General features: G+C 43.5%; 4 protein-coding genes across 9 annotated transcripts; 2 read left to right on the top strand and 2 right to left on the bottom strand.

Moving 5' to 3' along the window:
- Positions 1-2,282: 2,282 nt before the first annotated feature.
- Positions 2,283-2,766, bottom strand: LOC108164738. The gene has a single exon (XM_017300631.2). It carries the CDS (start codon positions 2,658-2,660, stop codon positions 2,316-2,318), a length of 345 nt encoding a protein of 114 aa, XP_017156120.1. The 5' UTR covers positions 2,661-2,766; the 3' UTR covers positions 2,283-2,315.
- Positions 2,767-2,934: 168 nt separating this feature from the next.
- Positions 2,935-4,504, top strand: LOC108164737 (vacuolar protein sorting-associated protein 37C). The gene is made up of 4 exons (XM_017300630.2): positions 2,935-3,137; positions 3,191-3,563; positions 3,630-3,781; positions 3,841-4,504. Exons 2-4 carry the CDS (start codon positions 3,305-3,307, stop codon positions 4,033-4,035), a joined length of 606 nt encoding a protein of 201 aa, XP_017156119.1. The 5' UTR covers positions 2,935-3,137; positions 3,191-3,304; the 3' UTR covers positions 4,036-4,504.
- Positions 4,505-4,909: 405 nt separating this feature from the next.
- Positions 4,910-6,243, top strand: LOC108164987 (ribokinase). Its single transcript, XM_017301013.2, has 3 exons — positions 4,910-5,186; positions 5,265-5,813; positions 5,867-6,243. The coding sequence occupies exons 1-3, from the start codon at positions 5,131-5,133 to the stop codon at positions 6,171-6,173; spliced, it is 912 nt and encodes a 303-aa protein (XP_017156502.1). The 5' UTR covers positions 4,910-5,130; the 3' UTR covers positions 6,174-6,243.
- Positions 6,244-7,371: 1,128 nt separating this feature from the next.
- On the bottom strand, positions 7,372-22,867 carry LOC108152801 (serine-rich adhesin for platelets). Of its 6 annotated transcripts, none has more exons than XM_017282398.2 (8): positions 22,661-22,867; positions 21,430-21,961; positions 20,507-21,307; positions 17,579-17,707; positions 16,814-17,509; positions 15,548-16,021; positions 11,715-15,489; positions 7,372-11,506 (listed from the first exon to the last, which is right to left on the bottom strand). In XM_017282398.2, the coding sequence occupies exons 3-8, from the start codon at positions 21,236-21,238 to the stop codon at positions 11,442-11,444; spliced, it is 5,871 nt and encodes a 1,956-aa protein (XP_017137887.1). In that variant the 5' UTR covers positions 21,239-21,307; positions 21,430-21,961; positions 22,661-22,867; the 3' UTR covers positions 7,372-11,441. The 6 variants fall into 6 exon arrangements, with proteins under 6 accessions (XP_017137887.1, XP_017137879.1, XP_017137902.1 ...); XM_017282390.2 differs by having other exon boundaries at positions 22,589-22,867; XM_017282413.2 differs by lacking the exons at positions 20,507-21,307; positions 21,430-21,961; positions 22,661-22,867 and adding an exon at positions 17,812-18,224.
- Positions 22,868-22,901: the final 34 nt, after the last annotated feature.

Genomic DNA, 22,901 nt, shown 5'->3' on the forward strand with positions numbered 1-22,901 from the left:
AGTCATAGTTTTATCCAATTATAAAATCAATTTCCTACAGTACTGGTTGAATTTAAGCGTTCAGCTGTATTGCATTGCTTATAAAATAAGGTTTCAGCAAAAACGGTCAACAAAAATTCCACTAAATTCATTTCATTACATGGTAACTACACGCCAACTACACATTTGATACATATTAGCTACATTTTCATGTAATTACCAAGGGCGACACCTGCAGGGGAAATGTGTACGTTTCAAACATTTTTGGCCGTTTTATTTCATATAAGCCCCATGGAAGCGCCAGTGTGAAAAACGTCCATTGTCCATTTTTTGACATGACTTTTTTCCCGACATTTTTAAAAAAATTGAGATTTTGATGGCAAAAAATTAGAAATTCGATGCTGATCCCGAATTAGTATTCGATGTGGCCTGGGACATGGCTCTAAATGGCATTTCTACACGATTTCAACATTGGTGCATTGGACTGACCATCTTAGTCAATAACGCGTCTTATAATATACTTGAATATACTAGAAAATACTATGAAAAGTATACAATTTGCAAGGTGTGTGAGCTAGACGTGGTGGCTAGAAAATCAGTGTGACCGCGGACTTATCGATAAAATATACCATGCGACCCTCAGAAATATACCAAAACACCGACTCATTTTAAAAATAAACCGTAAATAGAACTGACGAATTTAAGTTCTATTATACATATTCCTCGGTTTTGAAATTCCGTCAAATATTAATAGCTAGATAGATCTCTCAGTCCTGCCTACATAATTTTATATAATAAATGAACCTATTTTCTACTTGACTGTTTTATTTTCATACTTGCTTTTATTGAATTTTGGCTAAAAAAGGTTTTAGTGAAAAAGGTCAACCAAAAAAAACGTAAGACAGTAATCGTTCCTACTGCTTAATTTTGATATTCCGTTGAATAATGCTGGCCAATTAAAACGCTTAGCTCTGCGCACATAATTTTAGGTCATTGATGAAATGTTCTACAAGATTAGCTACTTTTAAGTACTCCCATTTATTGTATTTTGACTAAAACATGGTTTAAGCAAAAAAGTTAAACAAAAAAACAGTCGCAATGTCGTCACTTCAATGTTGCTGGCATTTGAAGACTTGTTGCATATCAGCCGGAGTATGAGCATTTGTAAACCCTATTTCGTTAATTTAATATTAAGATACAGTTTTCAAAAAGTTATTAATAAAGAAATTTTCTCAAATTGATATGTCTTAGACGTATTCATGCATTTTATTAGTTTCCTGTATATCCTATTCCCGATACTCATTCTTGGTCTGTATCGTTGAAAAAATTTTAAAACATAGACTGACAAGTTTCTGCATTAATTAGACCCTGGGATGACACACATTTCTGCAGTTCTATAATATTCTCTTCCCTAGGTATGCAGAATAATGCCCAACTTTTGTGCATCGAATGAGACTCATTGTTGCCTACCGGTTCAAAGATAGCCTTAACTGATTCAGAGAGAGCAAAAAAGAGTGGTACACTCGAAATATAAATTTGTTTGAAAGTGGAATAAATTATGCACGGAAGAACGAATTGAGATAGCAAAAATTAAAAAAAACCTACGTATGGAAGTTTCTATATCCCTTGTTCTTAAATATAAGTATCTTTAAAAATGTAATGGATAAAATTGATCAAATATACCAACTAATATATCATTATATACCGTTGTACCATAAATTAAGGAAATTAACTCACTTTACCTATCTAAAAAGTTGAACAACTTGAAATAAACCACGGAAAATAATGCTGTTTTTTAATTCTCCTTATAAGTCTAATCCATACTAAAAAAAAAACCAAATTAATTAAAATGAATTGGATTGTTAATAAAATAAGGTTTAAGCTAAAAAGGTCAACAGAAATGTACACAACATTAATTTTTGTACATACTACATGTACATGTTAAAAAAAGCATTGTATTTTCATCCTACCATCAACCAGTGAAGAATTTCATGTTTTGTTGGATATTAAACCCAATAAAAAAGTAAAGTCTTCAAACGGACCTTACCATACAAACATATTTTTGAATAATGCTAAACTGGCAGGATAGGAACGTGAAAAATGGTAACATACGAAATTTCGTGATAGGTCATAAATTTATATTTTGTTTAAATATATTGAGGATAGCATTTAAATTTCGATACCATACCAACCCCCCATTTCTGTATAAATACCAGAACAAAATACCACTATTAATACCAAACTTTGCTTTTTTTTATAGATATATTTTCTTTGATTGCAATCAGCAATAGTTATGACAAAAAAAAATTATTTTAACTATGATCTAAATGTCTGCTTTACTCCTTTACTTTTTCCACTGTGCTAGAGTCGAATGGTATCTCCTCCACCTTCGTGAAGCCCGAGTAGCGTATGATTTTGCCAGTTCCCTCCACTTTGAGGTGCTTCGCGAATTGTTGGGCCGGCGACAGGGCCATTTCCTCCTCCGTCTTGTAACCATAATATTTGGCCCAATCGTTGCGACCGGTGTAGACCATGTAGCAGACCAGGCCGAAGGCGTGCCATGCCACAATCGCATAGCCAATGCTGAGGCGCCGCTTCCACATTTCGGCGCGGTGCTCCGGTATGGGGCTTGTGTTGCGGCGCACCAAGCGGCGTAGCCATTTCATCTCAAAAAGCGCCATAGTTTCGTATTTAATAAAAACAACAGTTATGTAAAAGCGCGTTGCGATGCCGCCGTTGCACAAATCGTAAACAAATTATGTCCGATCAGCTGTTCGATGTGAGCAGGGTATGCAGGCCTACGCACGGAAACCACCTCCTACCCGTGAGTTGCAGTTCGTTGCACTTGGTGGCTCTAACTGGAAAAGATTTCATAGCCATAAATTTGTTCCTTTACAGCTGTGATAGCAATTTTTAATCTTAAATATCACAGCACAAATGTCACATGCGGACAAGGTGGCAACCCTTAACCGTCAACGGGGCTTCATGAGCAAGCGAATGTTGTTTTTGTTATAAAAGATAATGATATTCGGACCTTAACAAACAAAGCAAACACTCTATTTATTCGATTTATTCGATTTGCGTTCCAGAAAGCATACACTTCCCTCAAAACCGAAAACATCCCCGTAAGTCAAACACAGGGAAACACACGCCATTTGGTGAGTAGAAGGCAGAACCAAGTATTTAATTACTGACAACGTAATTTATTTAGGCCCGCGACGCCACCAACTATATTCAAAAGAGGCTCAGCGAGTGGGGATCAAATGCTAGAAACCGATCAGAATATTGTCCACTGCCAGAGCTAGGAGTAACGGGGCACATCGGGATGCCCACCACACGCAATTCGTCGAAGCAGGCGGTGTCGCCTCAGACACAGCTGCAGGACAACAGGCGCATTGCTGGTGGCGGACTGGAGCCAGAGGAGGAGGGCAATATGCCGAACCTCTCCACACTGTCGCTGGACGAGCTGAAGCAGCTGGACAGGGATCCGGAGTTCTTCGACGATTTCATCGAGGAGATGTCTGTGGTGCAGCATCTAAACGAGGAGCTGGACTCGATGATGAATCAAGTGGAGAATATATCACGTATGCAATGAAGTTAGTCCATTCAATCAGGCAACAAAATAAATGCGATCATTTATATCGAACTAGGTGAAAATGAGAGCAAGGGCAGCCATCTGGTGGAGCTGAAGCGCCGTCTCAGCGATGACTACACCGCCCTGAAAACGCTGGGCGAGAAGTGCGACCAACTAAACAAGAAGTACTTGAAAAAGTCGGAGGAATATGCCCCCCAACACATACGGGTTAGTGAAATTTCTTGAAGTTTTATTGTCCAAGCTTGTCACGTGGTTCTTATCCCTAGGAATTGCTCCAAATTGCTGCCTCGAATGCCGACGCCGATTGCGATCGTCATGTAGAGCACTTTCTCAATGGCAAGATCGATGTACAGACCTTCCTCAACACCTATCAGAGCTCCAAGAAGATCAGTGCGGAACGCAAGGCTAAGGAAGAGCGACTGGGCACACAGCTAAGCGCCCTGGAGCGTGCCGGAATTTAACAGTCGTAATAATACAATAATGATTACAATAACGATGATGACACGCCAACCCATCTCCAGAATGTACTGTACTAAATTTTATCTCGCACCTTACTCCTACAAGAGGAGGGGTTCCACAAGTCGCAATCAAAATCAGAGCAGATTATTCGCTCGCTAGTGAAACGTATAATATCTAGTTTTAGATTTTATACATAGACACACATACTTGAAAATCGTTAGGGCCCAATCAAAATGTATGGCTTTATATTTATAATTGTAATTTTAGAAACGGAACGCCTATGTGTTATGAGTCTCCGCAGTTAAACTCAAGCTCAAGCAAACCACAAACCAAAAAGCAAAAGCCCCAATCGAAATGAAATCGCATGTATTCCCCTAGGTTACGTCCGAGCGCCTGTCCTGCCAACAGTTCTGTTTATCTGTACTACCCCAATGTATATTAATAAAATTTATGATTTATCTTAAAGCCCGAGAATGCACCACACCATCAAATACATACAACCACATACAGCTGTGCCTATGGTTGTTTACCTATGAAGCAATTTAAACATTTTCATTGATAACTTTAGCATCAATTGCTATTTACATTTCACTGGAGACTTCTACCGACATGAACGGGAATGGGGCTTCCGAAACGCACTAATGCGTTTTAGTGGAACTAAACCAGAATGCGTGTATCAAATTTAGTATAGATTTAAGAGTTCCTAGGGGAAACGAGAGCTAATGTTTACAATAAATCATTTAGATGAACAGAAAATAGTAATAATATTAAGATATTTTTAGTGTATGATCACAAAAATACCACATCTGGTATTTCCAGTATCTTTCTTGTTCTCTTGGCTACCAAAACAAAAACAAAAGAAAAGAAGAGAATGGGCAAATTGCTTGCTAATTGTTCAAATGAATTTCTCTACCTTTCTCGAGTACTCTCAACCGCCTCTCTCCGTCCCGGAGGCCGTGAATGGAATTGGCCAAGTTGCTGATAAGACCCCTACAGCGCCAGATAAGCAAAGTACCCTGGGATCGTAAATTCAACCGTTCAGTAATAAATCAGCACCCCGCCACTCTGCTGCAGTTTGCAAAAATAACAGCTGAAAAATGAGCGAGGAAATTGAGGTTCTGGTCTTCGGTTCGGCCATCATAGATTTCATCTGGTAGGTCGCCATCCATCCACGGATGCGGATTGTGGAGACCAGACCAGCTGATCAGCACCTTCACTTTTACTTTGGCAGCTACACGCCCCGCCTGCCCAAGGCCGGGGAGACGCTTCACGGACACAAATTCCAGACCGGCTACGGCGGTAAGGGTGCGAATCAGTGTGTGGCGGCCGCTAGGCTGGGCTCAAGGACGGCGTTGGTTGCCAAACTAGGCGACGATAGCTTTGGCAGCGACTACCTTCGCCAGCTGCGAGAGGAGAACGTCAATGTAAGCCACGTGCAGCAGCTGACGGGCCAGAGCACGGGCATTGCCCAGATCGCAGTCTCCGACGATGGCGAGAACAACATCATCATTGTTGTAGGTGCCAATAACCAGCTTAGCGCCGACGACGTTTTCTTCGCCAAGGCACTGTTTGGCGAGGCCATGGTGCTCGTGTGCCAGCTGGAGACACCCGTTGCAGCCACGCTCCAAGCCCTGCGCTGCTTTAAGGGTGTTTCCATTGTAAACGCCGCACCGGCAATGGAGCAGACGCCACGAGAGCTGCTGGAGCTGGCCAACATATTCTGCGTGAACGAAAGCGAGGCTGCCATGATGACGGGAGTGTCCAGCGTGAGCAGCATAAAGTAAGTACTGGCCTTATCCTTCTGTGTCCCAACTAACAGATCCTCCCTTACAGGGAAGCTAACGACGCCTGCAAGCGGCTCATTGAAATGGGTGCTAACACGGTGATTCTCACACTGGGCCCTGTGGGAGCTGTGTGGGGAGCCAAAGATTCGCCCGGCAAATTCCAGCACGTGCCCGCTCCGCACGTCAACAAAGTGGTGGACACAACGGGCGCGGGTGACGCCTTCATCGGTGCACTAGCCCACAACCTGGCCCGCTTCCCAGATAGAACCCTCGACGCACACATTGCGGCCGCCTGTGAGGTGGCCTCACAGTCTGTCCAGCTGCCAGGGACCCAATCGAGCTTCCCCCGCGCTTAGCGTGGCTGCAGGAGACTCTCTCTAGTCCCGTGTACTTATATCTAATAATAAACTCCACCTTGAAAAAAAATCTGTGCTTATCGTTGCTCAACGTATATAAGTAAAAAAATATGAGAAGCAGGCTATAAATATCCCCTTTTTAAGATATGGCACCAGGGAACTAAATACTTACATCTGTGTGCACACGTCTAAAAAAATCGAATTTACAATATGAATGAGATTTAGCTGGATTTTTTTTTTAGGTAACACACCTTTAATATTTTCTCGTAGAGTCGTGCGTTAAGAATCACATGAACATATATGATTTAGAGGTAGCTTTCAATCGGATTGAGCTAAATGATACAGTGATACCCATACCTATAGGTGGATAGAAATCAATCAGTTTCAGCTATATTATTTATAGATATATTATGTAATGATGCAATTTGAATCATTTTTAGCTGAAATTTGTATTTAAAGACACCAATAGATTCTGTAAAAGCTTTAGGATACACTAGGACATATGTGGAAACAATGCCCTGGGCTGTATGGAACATAATGATTGCCAGTATTACAAATTTTACTAGTAACAAGCTATATATTAGAAGCATTTGTCCTCAGTTCGCCAGACTTGAGCCGGGGATGCCTTTTGGTTTTCTTTTGTACGATTTCACGTTTATATCTGAGGTTTATATATGGTTATGCTTTCAGTTTATCGCATGTGGAGCATCGGATCTAGATTCTAGATAAATGCATATTTTCACGCCGATCATGATAAATATACATATATAAATATATGTGGTTGACGGGTTGACTCAGGACGCTCCAAGCCTTGTGGTTAAATAAAATGAAACGACAATTATATATATATTTTTTTTGCATTTTTATTTCGATTCTTCACTCCAGCTAATTATATTTTAAACACATATTAAATTAGATTTGTATTTCCCATTCAGATAATGTTTTAAGTTTTTCTGGTTTAGTTAGACCCCTGGGGGTGGGGGTGTGGACAGGCCATCGACTGCCGTCCCCTGTTCGATTGGCCGCAGCGATAGCTTGACGGCTTATCGCCCGACCAACAGCGGATCAGGATCGATCCGCTGGTCAATCGACAATCGGACGGTAATCGGCGCGGATCCCGCCTGACTGTAATTTCGTTAAATTCTAATACCTTTCGCTTTTCCATTTCCTTTTCTATATCCATTTCCACTTCCATTTCTTATTTTTTCTTTTCATTTTTACTCTTCTTTTTCTCTTGCATGTACAAATATTGGTATGTATAAGTTAAGTATAGTTGGTTGGGGGACTGCGGCTCTTCGCCGAGCTTTGGGATGGGAAGATGGGGGGTCGGGCATGCCTGGGAATTAGTATTTGTAGTTTTAGTCGGCTTTCTCAGTAGAAGTAGTTGAGTACATATGTTTCTTTGTATGTTTATATAGAAGTATGTATACGTTTGTATAAATTTAGAGTTAGTTTCAATGCCAGGCCAATGCCCATTGACACGCTTGTAGACGTTGTCGTTATCATCACGGCATCATCTTTCTAGGGGGGTACATACGATCCATCTATTCGTATGGGTAATGGGTATGGGTATGGGTACTACAACTATCAACTAGGTGTTTATAGAATTCTTTGTTTAGCTATGCAATAGACTTAGTCATATGTTTATGGTTATAGTTTCTCATTTATTTTGCTCTCCATTTTTTTATTGTTACTGCTGCTTATCGGCAAATCAACAAGTGCAAACAATACGGAAATTATGCAATTCGAACTCTACGAAACACATGCCAACCGACCCCAAAAATTGCCGTGCATTTACCTTGAGGGCTGGGTCTACGTTTCAATCACTATACTTTTTGTTATCCTACGCAAAATACACTCCCTTAAGTATATATGTATGTACAAAAATGTAGTTGAGAGAGATGAATAAAAATTTATACGGACATGATTCGTATGGTAAAGACAGTGTAACAGGAATTCGGGCTTTGCTTAATTTTCTACGCAGATCATTTTGTTCTGATTTTACATCGAACTTTACAAACGGGTCTTAAGTTGCAATTTGTATGTACAAAAAAATGTTAAAATTGTTTCAAATAATTTGTTTGTGTAAATAGTATCCAAATACCCATCTTTCTGTTTAATATTCAGAACAGAATGTTGTAGTTTTATAAAGCAAACATGCATCTTGCGTATGATAACCACACATCGAGTAGTGGAACCATTGTGCCCAACTACAAGGGATGTACGATTCATTTCTGGGGCCGACTTTATCGTGTCAACTGGATAAATATGCTAACTACGCTCATTAAATAGCGAAATGAAGAAATTTTAGTTCCTGGGTCTGTTGGCTTCCAGACTCCGAAAAGCTCTTGCGCAGCCACAAACCGTACACGAATTTGGGGTCAAATATAGAAAATAAATAAGTAATTACAAAGCGCCATCGGCTTTTTGGATGGGATGGGGGAGGGCACTGAGAGGCGAATCACTGCCAAGGGGAATCTCCTCTCCCTGTTTTTTTCTTCTTTTTTTCGTATGTTAGATGGTGGAGGGCTAACATTTTTACTATATTATATACACATACACGCAACTACATGTTACATAAATACACACACATAAGAAACGTTGATTTGAATGTTTGTTTATAATTTATATATATAAATATATATAACACAGGCCAACAGGGGTGTTGCTGCAGTACTACACTTCACTGTTCAACGTTAATACACACATATACACTCCTCTAAGATGTGCTAAATTTGTAATTTATTGATGTTCTATGCAGATTATAAAAACGAATGATGCAGTGTATCTTTGAGAGGTCTGTGTCCATGTTAACGTGTAATATGTATACGTATATTTATATATATAATATAATTTATATTTCAGAGTTAATTTGCATTATCTTTCGTATAATTTCAATTTGTTTTTGTTTCTCTTTTTTTTTTAGTTATTTTTGTGGGTTTTTCTGGCTCTTTTGTCGCTAAATAGTTATAATTTTTTCTAAAAATTGATGCAGTGTACATTGGCTTAGTTTGACTTAGTGGTTGCATATCATTTGTTTTGTAGAATTGTCCTTATTCGTGGATTACATATTCATACTCTTCAGTATATAACGGGTAATCCTCCCTGCAACTTGATTAAAATTACATTTTCTTTTATAAACGTTCCTTCTCGTTTCTTTTTCTCTAGATGGATGGAAGGGAAGTATCCAGAGAGAGAGAGAGAGAGACAGCTATTGCTGACTAAGCGTAAAGCGCTGTCTGCCTGTTTCCCTCGCACTCTTCTCTCCATCTCTCTCTTTTCCGTAATACAGCACCACTTTTCCAATGTTTCAAAATTTCTTCGCTTTATCTTATTTTTTTGCCTTTCAAATGTGTGTGTGTGGGTCTTTTTTTGATTAACTTTAAATAGTTACGCGTTTTTAATAATTTTGAATTTTTTTTGTTTTGCTTTAGACACTTTTTTCTTTGTTTTGTTTAAAGTTATGTCTTAAATATCTTAGTCGAATTTAAATAATTAACGACTGGCATTCTCAAAAAAAATCTGTTCATCATATGTCTATGTATCATGTATCATGTATATATATATGTGTGTTTGTGTGTGTGTGTGGGTGTATATAATGAATATTCCTATGTAGGTGCGTTTTTAATTCTACGGATTTTTTTTTATATTAATTTTCTCCATTTAATTTTTGTTTTTTGACTCATTTTGTGGTTTTTATACGGTTTTCGTCCGGTTTCTGGTTTATTGGAACTGTTTCCTGTTTTTTTTTTACTCTCGGAAAGGCCTGCTGAGGCTCTCTCTCGCTGCTAAACGGCGGCATTTTTCGTAGGTGCTTGATAGTTTTTTTTTTTTTGTTGTTGTTTGTTTGTTTTGTGTGTGTTTTGTGGTTTTAACATACATACATTTTCATTTCATCCCCTCATGCGGCTTCTTTATGGCTAGCCGTATAGATCTTAACTCTAGATAATAATTATTCATGCACACATATCATATCATTTGTTGTGTGCTTTCTCGTTTTCGGTTTTTTCTTTTTCTTTTGCGGCTTCTTTTTTTAACAATTAAACGCAAAACTATTCAAGTTCTTAGCTGGGTTTTGTTATTTTGTTTTCGTTATGCTGTGGTTTTTGCATCCTATGTACACGAGACTATATGCTAGTGTTCAATCGGTTCCGTTCCTCTACCTCCCCTCACTTCCCTGTGGGCTGACTCTGACTATAACTAAACTAGTTTGCTCAATCTTACTCGAAGTTGTGATAAAATATACTCGTACAAGCTACAGGCGCGCGCATTAAAGCGGAGAAACACAAAGGCATTAAAAAATACAAAAAAAAGAATGGTTGCTTTCGTAATAGTAGTAATAGTAGTTAAAATTAGAGCTCGTAAGTGTAATAGTAATAGTAAAACGTAGCGTTTTAAGGAGCCAGAAACTTGTAAATTAACAAAAGCAGTTCCAAATGCTGACTGAACATCGCCTGCTATCTGAATCGTACTCCGAATAACCGGTCCAAACTAAGTGTTTAATAAATATTCATATTTTACGTCACCGACTTGGCCTATTGTAGGGATCAAGGATTTCTTATGGGGATTTTCTTCCCTTGTTTTTGTTTGTTCTATTCACAGCGGTACTAATGGATTGAGAGTTCGTTCTTCTACATCTTATTTTTTGTCTAACCAAATCGTCCAACAAAATCATCTTTGTCCTCGTCTCGTCTTCATATTTATCATGATCTAACGTCTTGTGTGTCGCCCCCGATAACTTTTCCATCATTGATTATAATCTTCTGCCTTGTTATTCTTATTCTTTTTCTTTGTCTTTGCCGGGATCTGTTTTCACTCGATCTTCTTGATATTGTTCTTTTTGGCTTTGCCTTGCCTTGCCCTCTTGACTCTCCTACCTGGCTTTGCTAATGGAAGAGACACGGTCCTATCAGCTATGTCCTATGTTATGTTCTGGTTCCATTCGAATGATTTTTTCCTAGTTTTTCATGGTTTTATTTGACACTCATGGTGGTTTTAGTTTTGCCGCTCGCGGTTTTAAATTCTAATCGATAGTTAATCAATAGTTTGTTACATTAATTAGCACAAAAGCGTTTGGTTATAGCATATCCGTGTGTATCCTGTGTGTGTATCTGTGTACAATCGATGGCCCAGCACGAAGCAAACAAAAATGCAACTTTAACAGACATGCAATACAAACTAATCCTCCTTTTCGTTTTTGTAGTTCTGATCCCCTCGCTGATTGCCGCCTGATGTGGCGGCTGCGGTATCTGCTTCGACCGGCTCCTCCTAGATCTCCTGTTCGGGCTCTTGGTAGAACAATACATGCTTGCTGGTGGAAATGGCGTGCCAAGCTGCGGGACGAGACGATATGGATATCAAATTATTCGTATTTGATGATAAAAATAGTGCGAATAATCCTAACAAATCAATTACGCAAGTTCGGAAACATAATAATAATAAACACTAGGTTTATAACTAACTAGGTTATGCACAGCCTTCTGTGCATTAATCCTGACCAAAATGAATATTGACAAGGGACTCGATTTCTCGATTACTCACTGCTTGAAATGTAGTCTACGATTGGATCCGTGCAGGATGACGATGCAACAGCCTCGGCATCAGCCTCCGCTTTCACTTCTGCCTCCTCCTCCACGTCTACGTCCGCATCTCTGAGGTCGGCCAGGAAGCTCAGATCTTCTAGGTCCTCGTCGTAGTCCTGTACGCCAACATTGTAGGTCGTATAGACGGGCGCAATCTTCGATTTGGCAACTGGGCTCTGATGCTGCTGCTGCTTGGACTTGGACAGGGACTGCGAGGACTCCAGTTCCTGGGAATTTCTGCGACTGCAGCTGTTACTGCGTGCTGCGGCCGCGGCCCGGGCAGCGGCTATGATGGCCGCCTCAATGTCATTGCAGGTCTCCAACTGTTGCATGGAGATGGGGACATTCGGCAGCGGCTCCTCACTACTGCTGCTGGCCCGGCTAAGGAACTGGTTGATGTGGTCCTTCACGGACGTGTTGGCGGCACCATAGAAACCACTATCGCTGGACTGGTTCGCCACATGGGCCGCACCGGATCCCGATCCCGAGCGCAAGCCCATCGGACCATTGCCTCCAGATGAGGAGGATATCGAAACGGATGACGACGAGTTGGAATTTGGCGCCGACTCGGACGAAGGTGTTGAGGATGTCGACGAGTTGATGATGCTGGATGAGCCCGAGTTTGTGGAAATGGCCGCTGAGTTTGGCGACGACGACTGCACGGCCTCGCCTGAGATCGATAGCATGTCCAAACTGGCCGAGCTGTTGACCACATCAGAGGCAGCGCCCGAATCATTCAGTATCAGCTGCTGGTAGCTACTGGAGCTAACATCCGACTGAGTGGCTGTGGCGTTTTCTGTCTCCTTCTTCTCAGTTTTGTCCTCCCCGATTTGTTCTGGTTCTGCTTCTGGAATCTGATTATCATCCTCCTCCTCATCCAAATTCTCATCCATGGGCTCTGGCTTGTCCATCTGTGTGGCTAATGGCTTTGCCTGTGGCTCTGCCTGCGGCATGGGCCCTGGCTGTGGCTCTGCCTGTGGCTTTGTTGGCTCTGCCTGTGCTTTCGGCTGCGACTCTGGTGGTTTCACCTTCTCACTCTTCTCCTTCTCCTTTTCTTTCTCTTTCTCTTTTTCATTTTCCTTCTCGTCTTTCTTGTCGTCGAAGAGCTTCAGCTCATCCTCGTTGAAATCCCCAAAGATGAACTCGTTGTTGAGTCCCTCCTCTTCCGAGTCGCGATCATCGTTGAGTATTATCACCGCCGGCCGACCAGCGATAAGCTCAGGTGTCAGCTTGCTGCTGGTGTGGGACATCTTGTGGCCCATCTTCTTGGTCCCCTCGGTCTGGGTGGCCGTCGTCGACTTCTGGGCAACTGGCATGGACACTGGAGCAGTCGCCGCCTCTTCGTTACCAAGCTTCATGGACTTCTTGCTGCTGGTACTGCCAGAGCTGCTGCTGGTGGTGCTGCTTGCGCTGCTGTATGACAGGTCCTTTGACTTTGTCTTGGACTTGGCTGAGGTAGTTGGTAATGATGTGGTTCCCGTGGATTTGTCCACCATCTGTAACTTGGTTGCGGCAGCAAAGTTGAAAATTGATGACGAGCCCGTCCCCGCGGACGAACCTGAACTAGAAGTTGGATAGACGCCGGCTGTCAGGGACACATTGGTTGTGCTATGCCTCTTGACAGTCTTCTCAAGGGCTGGGTACTGCTGATCGAGGTTGCTGCTGTTGAACGTATAAGTGGCATCGTGCTCCACACTCTTGGACTTTTGCAGCGCCGGCTGTGACGAGGACAGGCTGCTGCTGGGGGCAGTCGTGCAAGTGGGGGTGAGCTCTGGCGAGGCATCAACGTCGCTGGTGCTGCTGGCAGGTGTCGCATTCAGGCTCTTCGAGTAACTGATCGATCCCGCCGACGACGAGTTGTTGCTAGAACTGGCCACCTGATTGGTGGCAGTGTTACTGCTAGTGCTGGTGGCGGTGCTGATGGCTACCGGTATGGATAGAGCTACTGGCAGCTCTGGGAAATCGGGTTTGACCTTAGACTTGCTGCCCTTGCCGCCGGCGGGCTTATCAGCCCCACCAGCTCCCGCAGCTGATTCGGACGGCTCTGGGTCGCTGGCATTTGCACTGCCAGTGCCACTGGCATTCTTCAGGGCCTCCCGCTTGTTGCGGGCTATGTCCGCATAGGAAATTGGAGCTGGTGCCAGGGTCTTTTTCTTAACCTGACGTTGGGTGGCGGCCTGCGCTGCCCGCTCCTTGTTGTTGGTGGTGCCGGCGCCGCCGCCGCCGCCGCTGCTGAAGCCGAGACTCTTCTTCTTGACCGTCTGGATCGGCAGCGAGTGGACTGAGTCGAGATCACTGGAATCAGATTTCTCCGAGGGCGGCATCGAGGATGTGGACTTGCGTCGCGAGCTGTCCTTTTTGACCGAACCCGACCCACCATGATGATGATGATGATGGTAATGATGATGGTGGTGATGGTGATGCTGCGGCTGCGCATCCTGGTACTGCGGCTGCTGCTGCTGTGCCGACTTGCTCGGATACTGGCCATGATGGTTGCTGGAGCCGGAGCCAGAGCCGGAGCCCGTGCCGCTGTTGGTGTACGCCGTGTAGTAGTGCGTGCGCTGGGACATCATGTTGGAGGAGGCAGATTTTGTGATCTGCTGCATGCGCTGCAGATTGCCTCCCGCGTGGGCAGCGGCTGCAACGGCCGCATCGTCCATGGTGACGGCTCGCTGCTTCTTTGGTTTCTTCTTCTTTGTCACCACATGGAATTCGGCTGTCTCGGAGAGGACGGTGTTCAGGGCATCCAATTCGGACATACAAGAGAGGGCCGGCAGGGAGAGCGGCATCGGTTCCGCCTCGATATCGGGCTCAGAGCGGGCCGCAGCCTTACCCAAGCCTGGCTTGCGATATTCCTGATCCCCCAGATACTGCAGCTCCTCGGTGCCCCAGGAACGGCGCTCTCCTTTCCGCTGCTGAGCGGCGGTTTCAGCGACCTTACGTACTTGGACTTGGACAGGTGTGACCTGCTGCTGCTCCTTGCTGCAGTTCTTGCTAATGTCCGCCACGGAGGCAGAGTTGTGTTTGCCACTGCCACTGGCATTCGCATTGGTGGAGTCCTTCTTCTGGGGCATCATCTCGGTGGTGGCCGACTCGCGCTTGAGGTCGTCCGCCTCCATTTTGGAACAGCTACGCAGCTCCTCTAGCGAGTTGCTCTTCTTAAGCTTCTGGTTTTGCTTCTTGCGCTCCTTTTTCTTCTGTCCGCCACTGTTGCCATCGTTCTCGATGTACTTGACCAGCTGCTCCACCGACTCTTTGCCGCGATACCCGGCCACTGACTCGGCATCCACAGTGGTTGTGTTGCGCTCCTGCTGCGACCTCTTCTTTGACTTGGTCTTGGTCGGCTGTCCCCCAGTGCCGGCACCGGCACTAACTCCGACTCCGGGACCCACTCCAACTCCGGCTGCGGCTCCGTTTCCTCCCGATCCGTTCCCCACGTTAACCTGCTGCAACTGGCTATTGAAGGAGGCCGCCACTGCAGCGGCTGCCATTGCAGTGGTTGTTGTGTTGCTTCCGGTTGTGAGCAGCGTGGACACGCTGTTCTGGCGGCTTGTGGACGATGGCGGTGCATTTGCACCCATCGTAGTGGTGATCAGGGCCGTAAACTGATTGGATCCGCTTCCGCCGTTGCCATTGGCATTGCCATTGCCATTTCCATTGCTACTGCTGCTGCTTGGCGTGCCATTGGCGCCGTACCCATCACTCAGGGCGTTGCCATTCTCATCGAGGTTACGCTTTGGATATAAGATGTTTTTGTAACTGGTTTTTGCTTTGTGAGTCGTTGGTACTTACCGATGTGGACTTGGCACCCGTTACCACGGGACCCGCACGACCGCTTTTCCTGCCAAACACATCCCCCGAGGATGCGGCTCGGCTTGAATGGGATACCGTTGACGTATCGGCGTAGACCGAGGAGCAGGCCGTATAGCTGTCGCTCAGCGACACATAGCCGGCGTCTACTTTGCGGGTGGGATCGTCTACTCCCCTTTCAAAGTGTCCACCAGCCGAATACTGTGCCTGGAGTTGCATGTTCTGTTGGTGTACATGCATGTGGGGCACTCCGAGTGACCTGATGCCAACGGGCCCCAATAACGGCAGGGTTTCTCCGATTTGATACTCGCCTCCAATGGCCGAATCCCCCGACTCGGGCTGCTGCTGGCTGTAGTTTTGCATGAAATTGTCGAGCACCTTTGTGCTGAGATACGACGCTGATTGATTGGCGCCGCCTGCTTTCTTCTTTCTTGGTCCGCGATTGTCCCCCGAAAGCTGAACACGGAAAAGAACAGGAGGAAACGGAGAAAACGAAAGTTAGTATATTTCTAAACACGAAATCAGATTCGATCGCGACATTGCAAACGCCCTTTTTTAGACTTTTACAAATCACAAATTCAAAGGGAAAATGTACAGAAATGTCCTGGCCCCCTGTGTTAGTTCCGACTACCCCGTTCGAAGTGAATATGATATGATGATCCCACCTATTCGGCCAGTAGATGGGTGCGGAGTCCTCCATCTATCCCTTCTACCTATGCATCATACCAGATTTTGTCCACAACTTTCTTAAATCAATGGTATCGTAATACTTGGGATATTCATATATAACGCTTGGGACAGGCACGCAGGGCATAAATACGTAATACATACATACAGATACAGATACATATACATATACATATGAATGGAAAGGAATTTAATGCGCGTGGTTGTGTCTGTATGGAATAGGTGTTAGTATATGTGTGTGGGTGTTTGTGGGGTAGACATAACTTGATTAATTCTACATTTCCATTTAGAGACTTTGTCCGCAAGAGACGACGTATAGAGGAATATTGATTATTGCGATTACTACAGGTTTATGGATTACTAATTGAATTATGCTGCTCGCTGGCGGACCATGCCGCGCCATTGAAGGGCAGCTGGCGACCTTACAGCGTCGCATCTTACCGCCTCAAATGGACTTGACCCAATTTGCCACCCATCGGTTTCGATTAGACTCGATTTAGCTATCTCCCAGAGCGTTTGATCCATACAGACGTCCCATTGTTTCAGTGTATCATCGCTTACCTCCAACAGGCAGTATTCTTGGATTGGGCCAGCGCCTGCGGCACCACCACCCGTCTCATCATCGTCCATATCGAACTGGGTGCCGGCCTCAGCCTCGCCCAGGTGGCTGGGCAGGCTGCTGCAGCTGCCGGCACTGTTCTTGCCAGCTGCAGCCTGGGACTGGGATGACTCGGCCATAGTCTGTTTCAGCTTGGCATCCATAGACGTTGTCGCTGGCTCAAAGTTGACGCTGCTCGGAAGGCTTCCTCCCTCGCGCTGCCGTCCCGACACCGACCAGTTCTTGATCTTTTTCGAGGCAGAGGGTGCGTTTTGGTGGTTGTTGTTGTTGTTGTTGTGCTGCTGCTGCTGCTGGTGGCGACGGTTCGCACGTCCACTCAGCTGGTAATCACAGTTGAAACGTTGGGTTGTCGCCGATGTAGCTGCCGCCGCTGTTGCTGCTGCTGCCGCCGCTGCAGATGTGGTGGCCGCCCCACTTCGATGAGCCGCCTCGACAAGATCCTGCAAGGAGCCGCCCTGCTTGTGACGCTCCCCGGATCGATTGTTTGTGTGGTGGGTGTTGTTGTTACTGCTGCTGCTAATGCCGGCTACCCCGGATGTGGACGCTGACGTCGCTAGAGTGGTTGGGTTGAGTGTGAGGCAGGATTTAATGGCACGATAAGAGATCTCTTCGTCGTACTCAGCCTTTTTGAGCATTTGCTGCACACCAAAAGGGATTGGATCGAGATTAGGGCTGTGAAAAAGCGCGTGAGAGGTTAGAGTACTTACCAGAAAACGCTCGCTTTTGTTTTTCCTGTCGCCTGGATTACGGTACCAATAGGCCTCCTCGAGAAGCTTCTTCAGTGACGCATCATCGAGATCATTGAAGTCGCTATCTTCCCAGGCATCGTATTTTGTCTGCAAGATGTATCAAGCGTCTTTAAAATATAATGTTTTCAACGTTTCGCGACATTGCAAAAAAAATAGATTACACACACTAACGCACACACATTCACACGCACCGCACTCCAGCGTCGAGCATAACCTCACTAGGAAGCGACTTTCAATCCGAACGCATGCGAGGCTCTAACACTTCTACTTTGTTCAATGCACTTTTCCAAGCAGTATGACAATTGTTTTAAATCAAAGCTTATAAAAACACAAAACACATGCGGAATGGTGGAAACACACGACTCAAATAAATGGGTATAATAAAATAGAGATGTATGTTTGTTTGTATGTATATAAAGTGCGGCGGTTCAGTCACGGATGTGGTTTGCTTAAATATGTACAGATTTCTGTTGTTTATACAGTTATTTTATCGCTTCAGAAATTCGAACCAAAGCCACACACAAATGTCGACTGCGATCTGCAGAACAATTTCTCAAACTAATTTTCGTTCCTTTCCTTATGCGTTTTCTTTGCGGGCAGCGCAATACAGCACTACTATAACGGTTAACCTCTCAATTGCGGACCTCCTTTTTGTACCATCTTCTTTATACATACATATATGTGTGTGTGTGTGCGTGTGTTGATAGGAATGTTCGGGAACATGTTCGCATATATACATGCATATGTATATATGCATTAGCAGAACAGAGGTGATTCTTTTTTGATTAGGCAGGCAACGAGGAAAAACACGATCAACCCACGCTTACGCAAATATGAAAAACAGTTCGGTCTTCGCTAATGTGGTATTCCGAAACCAATTTTGTACTGCATTGGTGTATTTTTATGTTTGTCGAATCAAACTTCAAACAAATTCTTGATTGAATTTCGCAACATTATTTCTTTTTCAACATTCCAATTTTGCTTGCGGATAGATATCAGAACCATTAATGTTCTAATTAAGAGACATTGTACGTGTGATATATGTAACAGATAACAGATAACAGTACGCATACATACATGCATATGTATATATGCATTAGCAGAACAGAGGTGATTCTTTTTTGATTAGGCAGGCAACGAGGAAAAACACGATCAACCCACGCTTACGCAAATATGAAAAACAGTTCAGTCTTCGCTAATGTGGTTTTCCGAAACCAATTTTGTACTGCATTGGTGTATTTTTATGTTTGTCGAATCAAACTTCAAACAAATTCTTGATTGAATTTCGCAACATTGTTTCTTTTTCAACATTCCAATTTTGCTTGCGGATAGATATCAGAACCATTAATGTTCCAATTAAGAGACATTGTGCGTGTGATATAACAGATTTGTAACATTTGCATTCTCGCCTCCTTCTACCCTTGAATAGAACGGAATAAAATATCGTTGATGAGGATAAGAAGCCCAAGCTTTTGAATGCTAATATTGGGATTTTTTTCGCATCAATATATTATACATACATACATATGTACATATATCGATATAGATAGATATGTATGTATACCATCTTCTATATTCAGGAGGCTGCCTAATTAGCGGCTTAATTTTGATATAAATTTATTTATCGTCGTAGTTGAGGCTTTCATTTCGGCGCGCCATACTTGTTGTGCAGCACAGACGGGCTTCTTGCTCGATTGAAAAGGATAGAAAATTGTGTAAACAAAATAAACAACATAACGATTTGGTAATCCCGTCTCGAAACAATATCAAAAACATGTACAGATGTAGATTTCTCAATTGAAATGAATTTTGTTTCTTTTATTCTTTATCATCTCCACTTTGCGGCTCAATTCAATATCGGTTAATTTTCCAATTTCGCTTAAGGCACAGATCGCCAATCGCGTGGGCGTGTCAGTACGAGTTTTTGTTAAACAAAAAACAGTGATGTGTGCGTGTGCCTGTGGTATTCTCCCTTCAAAATTTTGTGGCTCCTGCCCATGGATTATCTTCGTTAGGGGTATCAAAGTAAAAGATTAAAATGAAAAATGAACAAGCAAAATACAAAAAAATGAATTAGAAATAAATTCAGCTTTCTTATCGTGCTAATATATGTACAAAAATGTGTTGTGTGGTTAATATCTTTGTTATTTGTTATTTTTTTGTCAACTTCTAGGTGAGTTCTTATTTTATATGTATTTACATTTCCCCACGATGAAAAAAAACCATTTAAATCGCGCTTTCTTTACCCAAAGCAACGTAATTCTTAAGAGCATGTCAGGGTAATTCAATATTTCATTTATTCAATTATTTGTACGGCATGCAGCTAACAAACATATTATGGAAAGTGCTTAAAAGGGATTTAAAATGTTTAAATGGGTTCAAATGATGCAGAAGAGGAGTAAAATATAGGTAAGTAAATAATGTGGAATGATATAGAAATTAGTCATAAATAAGAGTGAGTAGGATTGTTAGTACGTAGCTTATGATTAGTATGTATGTATGTATGAATAATTGATTAACTTAGCATACATTGTATGTCCTATGATTAATATAGGTAGTATGTGTGATTTCTTTTTTATAAGCTAGTGAAACAGTGAATAATTTCGATATTAAAAGAAGGTGTGTTTGTGTTACGTAGCTAATAAATGATATGATAGATACACGTGCGCAACCTGGCGGGGTGCACCAAGGCTGTTCACGCACCGTCGTCCCCATCCCACGATACAATGACGTATTTACAGATGAAATAGTTGCGAAACCAATACAAGTACCAAAACAAAACAACCAAATAACCAGAGGGGGGACGGAGTGGGTTTGGGGTTTTTGAAGGATACAAAGATGATGATGATGATGATGGATACATGCCTCTCTGTGTACTGCACTCACCTTTTTCTTTTTCTGTCGCTTTCCCACATTCTGATCATCCTGGGTTTTACCCTTCGCTCCCACCCCATACTGCAGGCGCCTGCGTGTGGGTCCTTCCAGCTTTGACGTATCGTCAAGAAATGAGTAGACGAAGTTGGCGCCCCCTGCATCTTCAGGAGTCGTTATGTTACTGGAAGTTGACAGGACCTCTGACGCTGATGCTGACGTTGACGCTGATAACGATGGTATGGGAGTGGTGGAGCCATCGCTGCCACAGCCACTGCCACTGCCACTGCCACTGGGATTGTTATGACTGTTAATGGTACTGTTGCTGCCACTGATTGGGGGGGAGTATGACTTCCTCTTATCGCTATCTGTCACTGACTTTGACGTGGATTTCGCATTTGTAGATGCTGCTTTTTTCTGGCCACGAAACCCGATACTCCCATCGTCACGTTGCACCGGCACGCTGTCGTGTTTTGCCAAATTATTTGCCATTGCTTCTAACAGCTCTGCCGTGCTATGTGCGGTCGGAGTTGTCTTTGTCGATGTTGTAGTGGTAGTGCTTTTGCTCATAGTCCCAGACGCAATTGATACAATGGGCGTATGGAGTATAATGGATGGTATCTTACTATTGGCTGCAGCCAAGCGCTCTGCAGATCGCTCACCAGAAGCGGTTGCAAATGAGGTTGTGGATGGTTGTGTTGTGGATGATGATGTCTCTGGTGATGCTGGCTTTTGTTCATTGTTCATCTTTTGGGTGGCATATAACAGGGCGACCAGGTGACGAAACAATCAAATGCCATCAAAAATTTCCCGAACCTGTAGAGAGCCAAAATACACATATATGCCATGATGGTTAGTATGTGCGACCTGCGGTCTGTGGTCGTGGTCGTGGTCAAGGCCAGGGATTCAGTTACTGCCCATAGCCAAACCATACTTACAAACTGTTGCCCGGTGTTGGGCTTATCTGCTGCTGGTGGGTGGCTCTGCTCTTCCTCTTCCCCACGGTATTAGCTAGGAAGCTCACAGCTGGCCAGCGCCTTGCGGACGCCACCGCTTCTGCTAGTTAACGATGCTGCCGCTTCTGTTGGTCTTCCGTTAGTTATTGTCGATTTCAAATAATATAGTTTAGGGGCGCTGCCCTCCTATTGCGTATTGACTTCTACTCCTCCTGCTTTTGCACTTGTCAAGCCACACACAAAAAAATAACCGAACCACTCGCTCGCTGTGGCGCCGAACCACACACTGTTTTAAAACACGGCCAACTGTCCTATTTTCGCAGATCTACGTTGACTCAACAATACATTTATTAGTTCTTGTGTGTAAAGTGAGATATGCGGCAATCAAATGTGCGACAATTGCATTTCGTGCTGCAACAAAATGTTGCAGAGTGTCGGTTGATGCCTCCTGCTGTTGTTGTTTGCTTGGGTTTATCGGATGACAGTTAAACGGCTGGGTCGTAGAATTAAAACACTGCACAGAAAAAGCATGGGATGAAACATTTGTATCGTTAATTACTTGACAATTCTTATGGTTGCCTTTTTAGGCGGCCTCGTCTTCGTCGGTAGCTTCACAATTCGTAAAAAAAATTATTCCTTTTTTTTGCCATACAAGCCAACTAGTGTTGTCAAGCTACTGAATGCTAACTTGCGTTGCCAGTGCAACGGCATTCCATTTATGGGCGAATTTTATGGACGTAATACTACTGACGAAGATTACCCCGGGGCTATAGGACTCGATTTATTCATTGTTTGTTAAGCGCGTAATATTTAATCAGACATTGTCAGATTATTCGCTGCGGATGGGCTTAGCTTGCGATTTGTTGCGCACGCTAGTTGGCAACCCTGTTGCTGTTGTCAGTGGCAACACCAGCGCAAAACACGTCATTTTGCCACACAGGTTTTTTTTGCAATTGAAAAGGAATGCGCCTTTTTTCATTAGTATGTATACATATGTTGTCATATATATGATTGGGCCGTGTGTGTGAATGCATTAACAATGCTTACAATGCACTTTTTTGTTTATCACATTTGTTATTCACTGATACACACGATAGGCGGCGACAGCTGTATAACATTATGCGCACACGCACACACTTACACTTGGGAGCGCAGGTATGCCTACAATCTATGCAATGCTGCTACTACACAGAACTGTGTACATTTTTCTGACCTTCTCTTTGAACATTACAAGTAAAACGGCACTTATACACTGAAATTGCAAATTGCCATTGTGGCATAGAGGTCAAAATGCAAAAATATTTGATTGTAAATGCAATATGCAACTGTTTGTAGCATGCACAACAGGATTTGTTTCATCGCACAGCACATGAAAAATTTAGAAAAGAACACTTTTACGCTGTTGCGTTAGCAACACTTTTTCCAACTTTTTGCAACACTGCAAGTGTCGGCAG

The sequence above is a fragment of the Drosophila miranda genome, chromosome XL (genome assembly GCF_003369915.1).
Source record: "Drosophila miranda strain MSH22 chromosome XL, D.miranda_PacBio2.1, whole genome shotgun sequence".
Lineage (NCBI taxonomy): Eukaryota > Metazoa > Arthropoda > Insecta > Diptera > Drosophilidae > Drosophila > Drosophila miranda.

Coding starts and splice junctions, on each gene's coding strand:
- LOC108164738 (XM_017300631.2), bottom strand. CDS start 2,660: ATGGCGCTTTTTGAGATGAAATGGCTACGCCGCTTGGTGCGCCGCAAC.
- LOC108164737 (XM_017300630.2), top strand. CDS start 3,305: ATGCCCACCACACGCAATTCGTCGAAGCAGGCGGTGTCGCCTCAGACA. Junction 3,564..3,629: donor TCAAGTGGAGAATATATCAC/GTATGCAATGAA, acceptor ATATCGAACTAG/GTGAAAATGAGAGCAAGGGC. Junction 3,782..3,840: donor ATGCCCCCCAACACATACGG/GTTAGTGAAATT, acceptor TCTTATCCCTAG/GAATTGCTCCAAATTGCTGC.
- LOC108164987 (XM_017301013.2), top strand. CDS start 5,131: ATGAGCGAGGAAATTGAGGTTCTGGTCTTCGGTTCGGCCATCATAGAT. Junction 5,187..5,264: donor GCCATCATAGATTTCATCTG/GTAGGTCGCCAT, acceptor TTACTTTGGCAG/CTACACGCCCCGCCTGCCCA. Junction 5,814..5,866: donor TCCAGCGTGAGCAGCATAAA/GTAAGTACTGGC, acceptor CCTCCCTTACAG/GGAAGCTAACGACGCCTGCA.
- LOC108152801 (XM_017282398.2), bottom strand. CDS start 21,238: ATGAACAATGAACAAAAGCCAGCATCACCAGAGACATCATCATCCACA. Junction 17,510..17,578: donor ACAAAAGCGAGCGTTTTCTG/GTAAGTACTCTA, acceptor TTTGGTGTGCAG/CAAATGCTCAAAAAGGCTGA. Junction 15,490..15,547: donor CGGGTGCCAAGTCCACATCG/GTAAGTACCAAC, acceptor TTATATCCAAAG/CGTAACCTCGATGAGAATGG.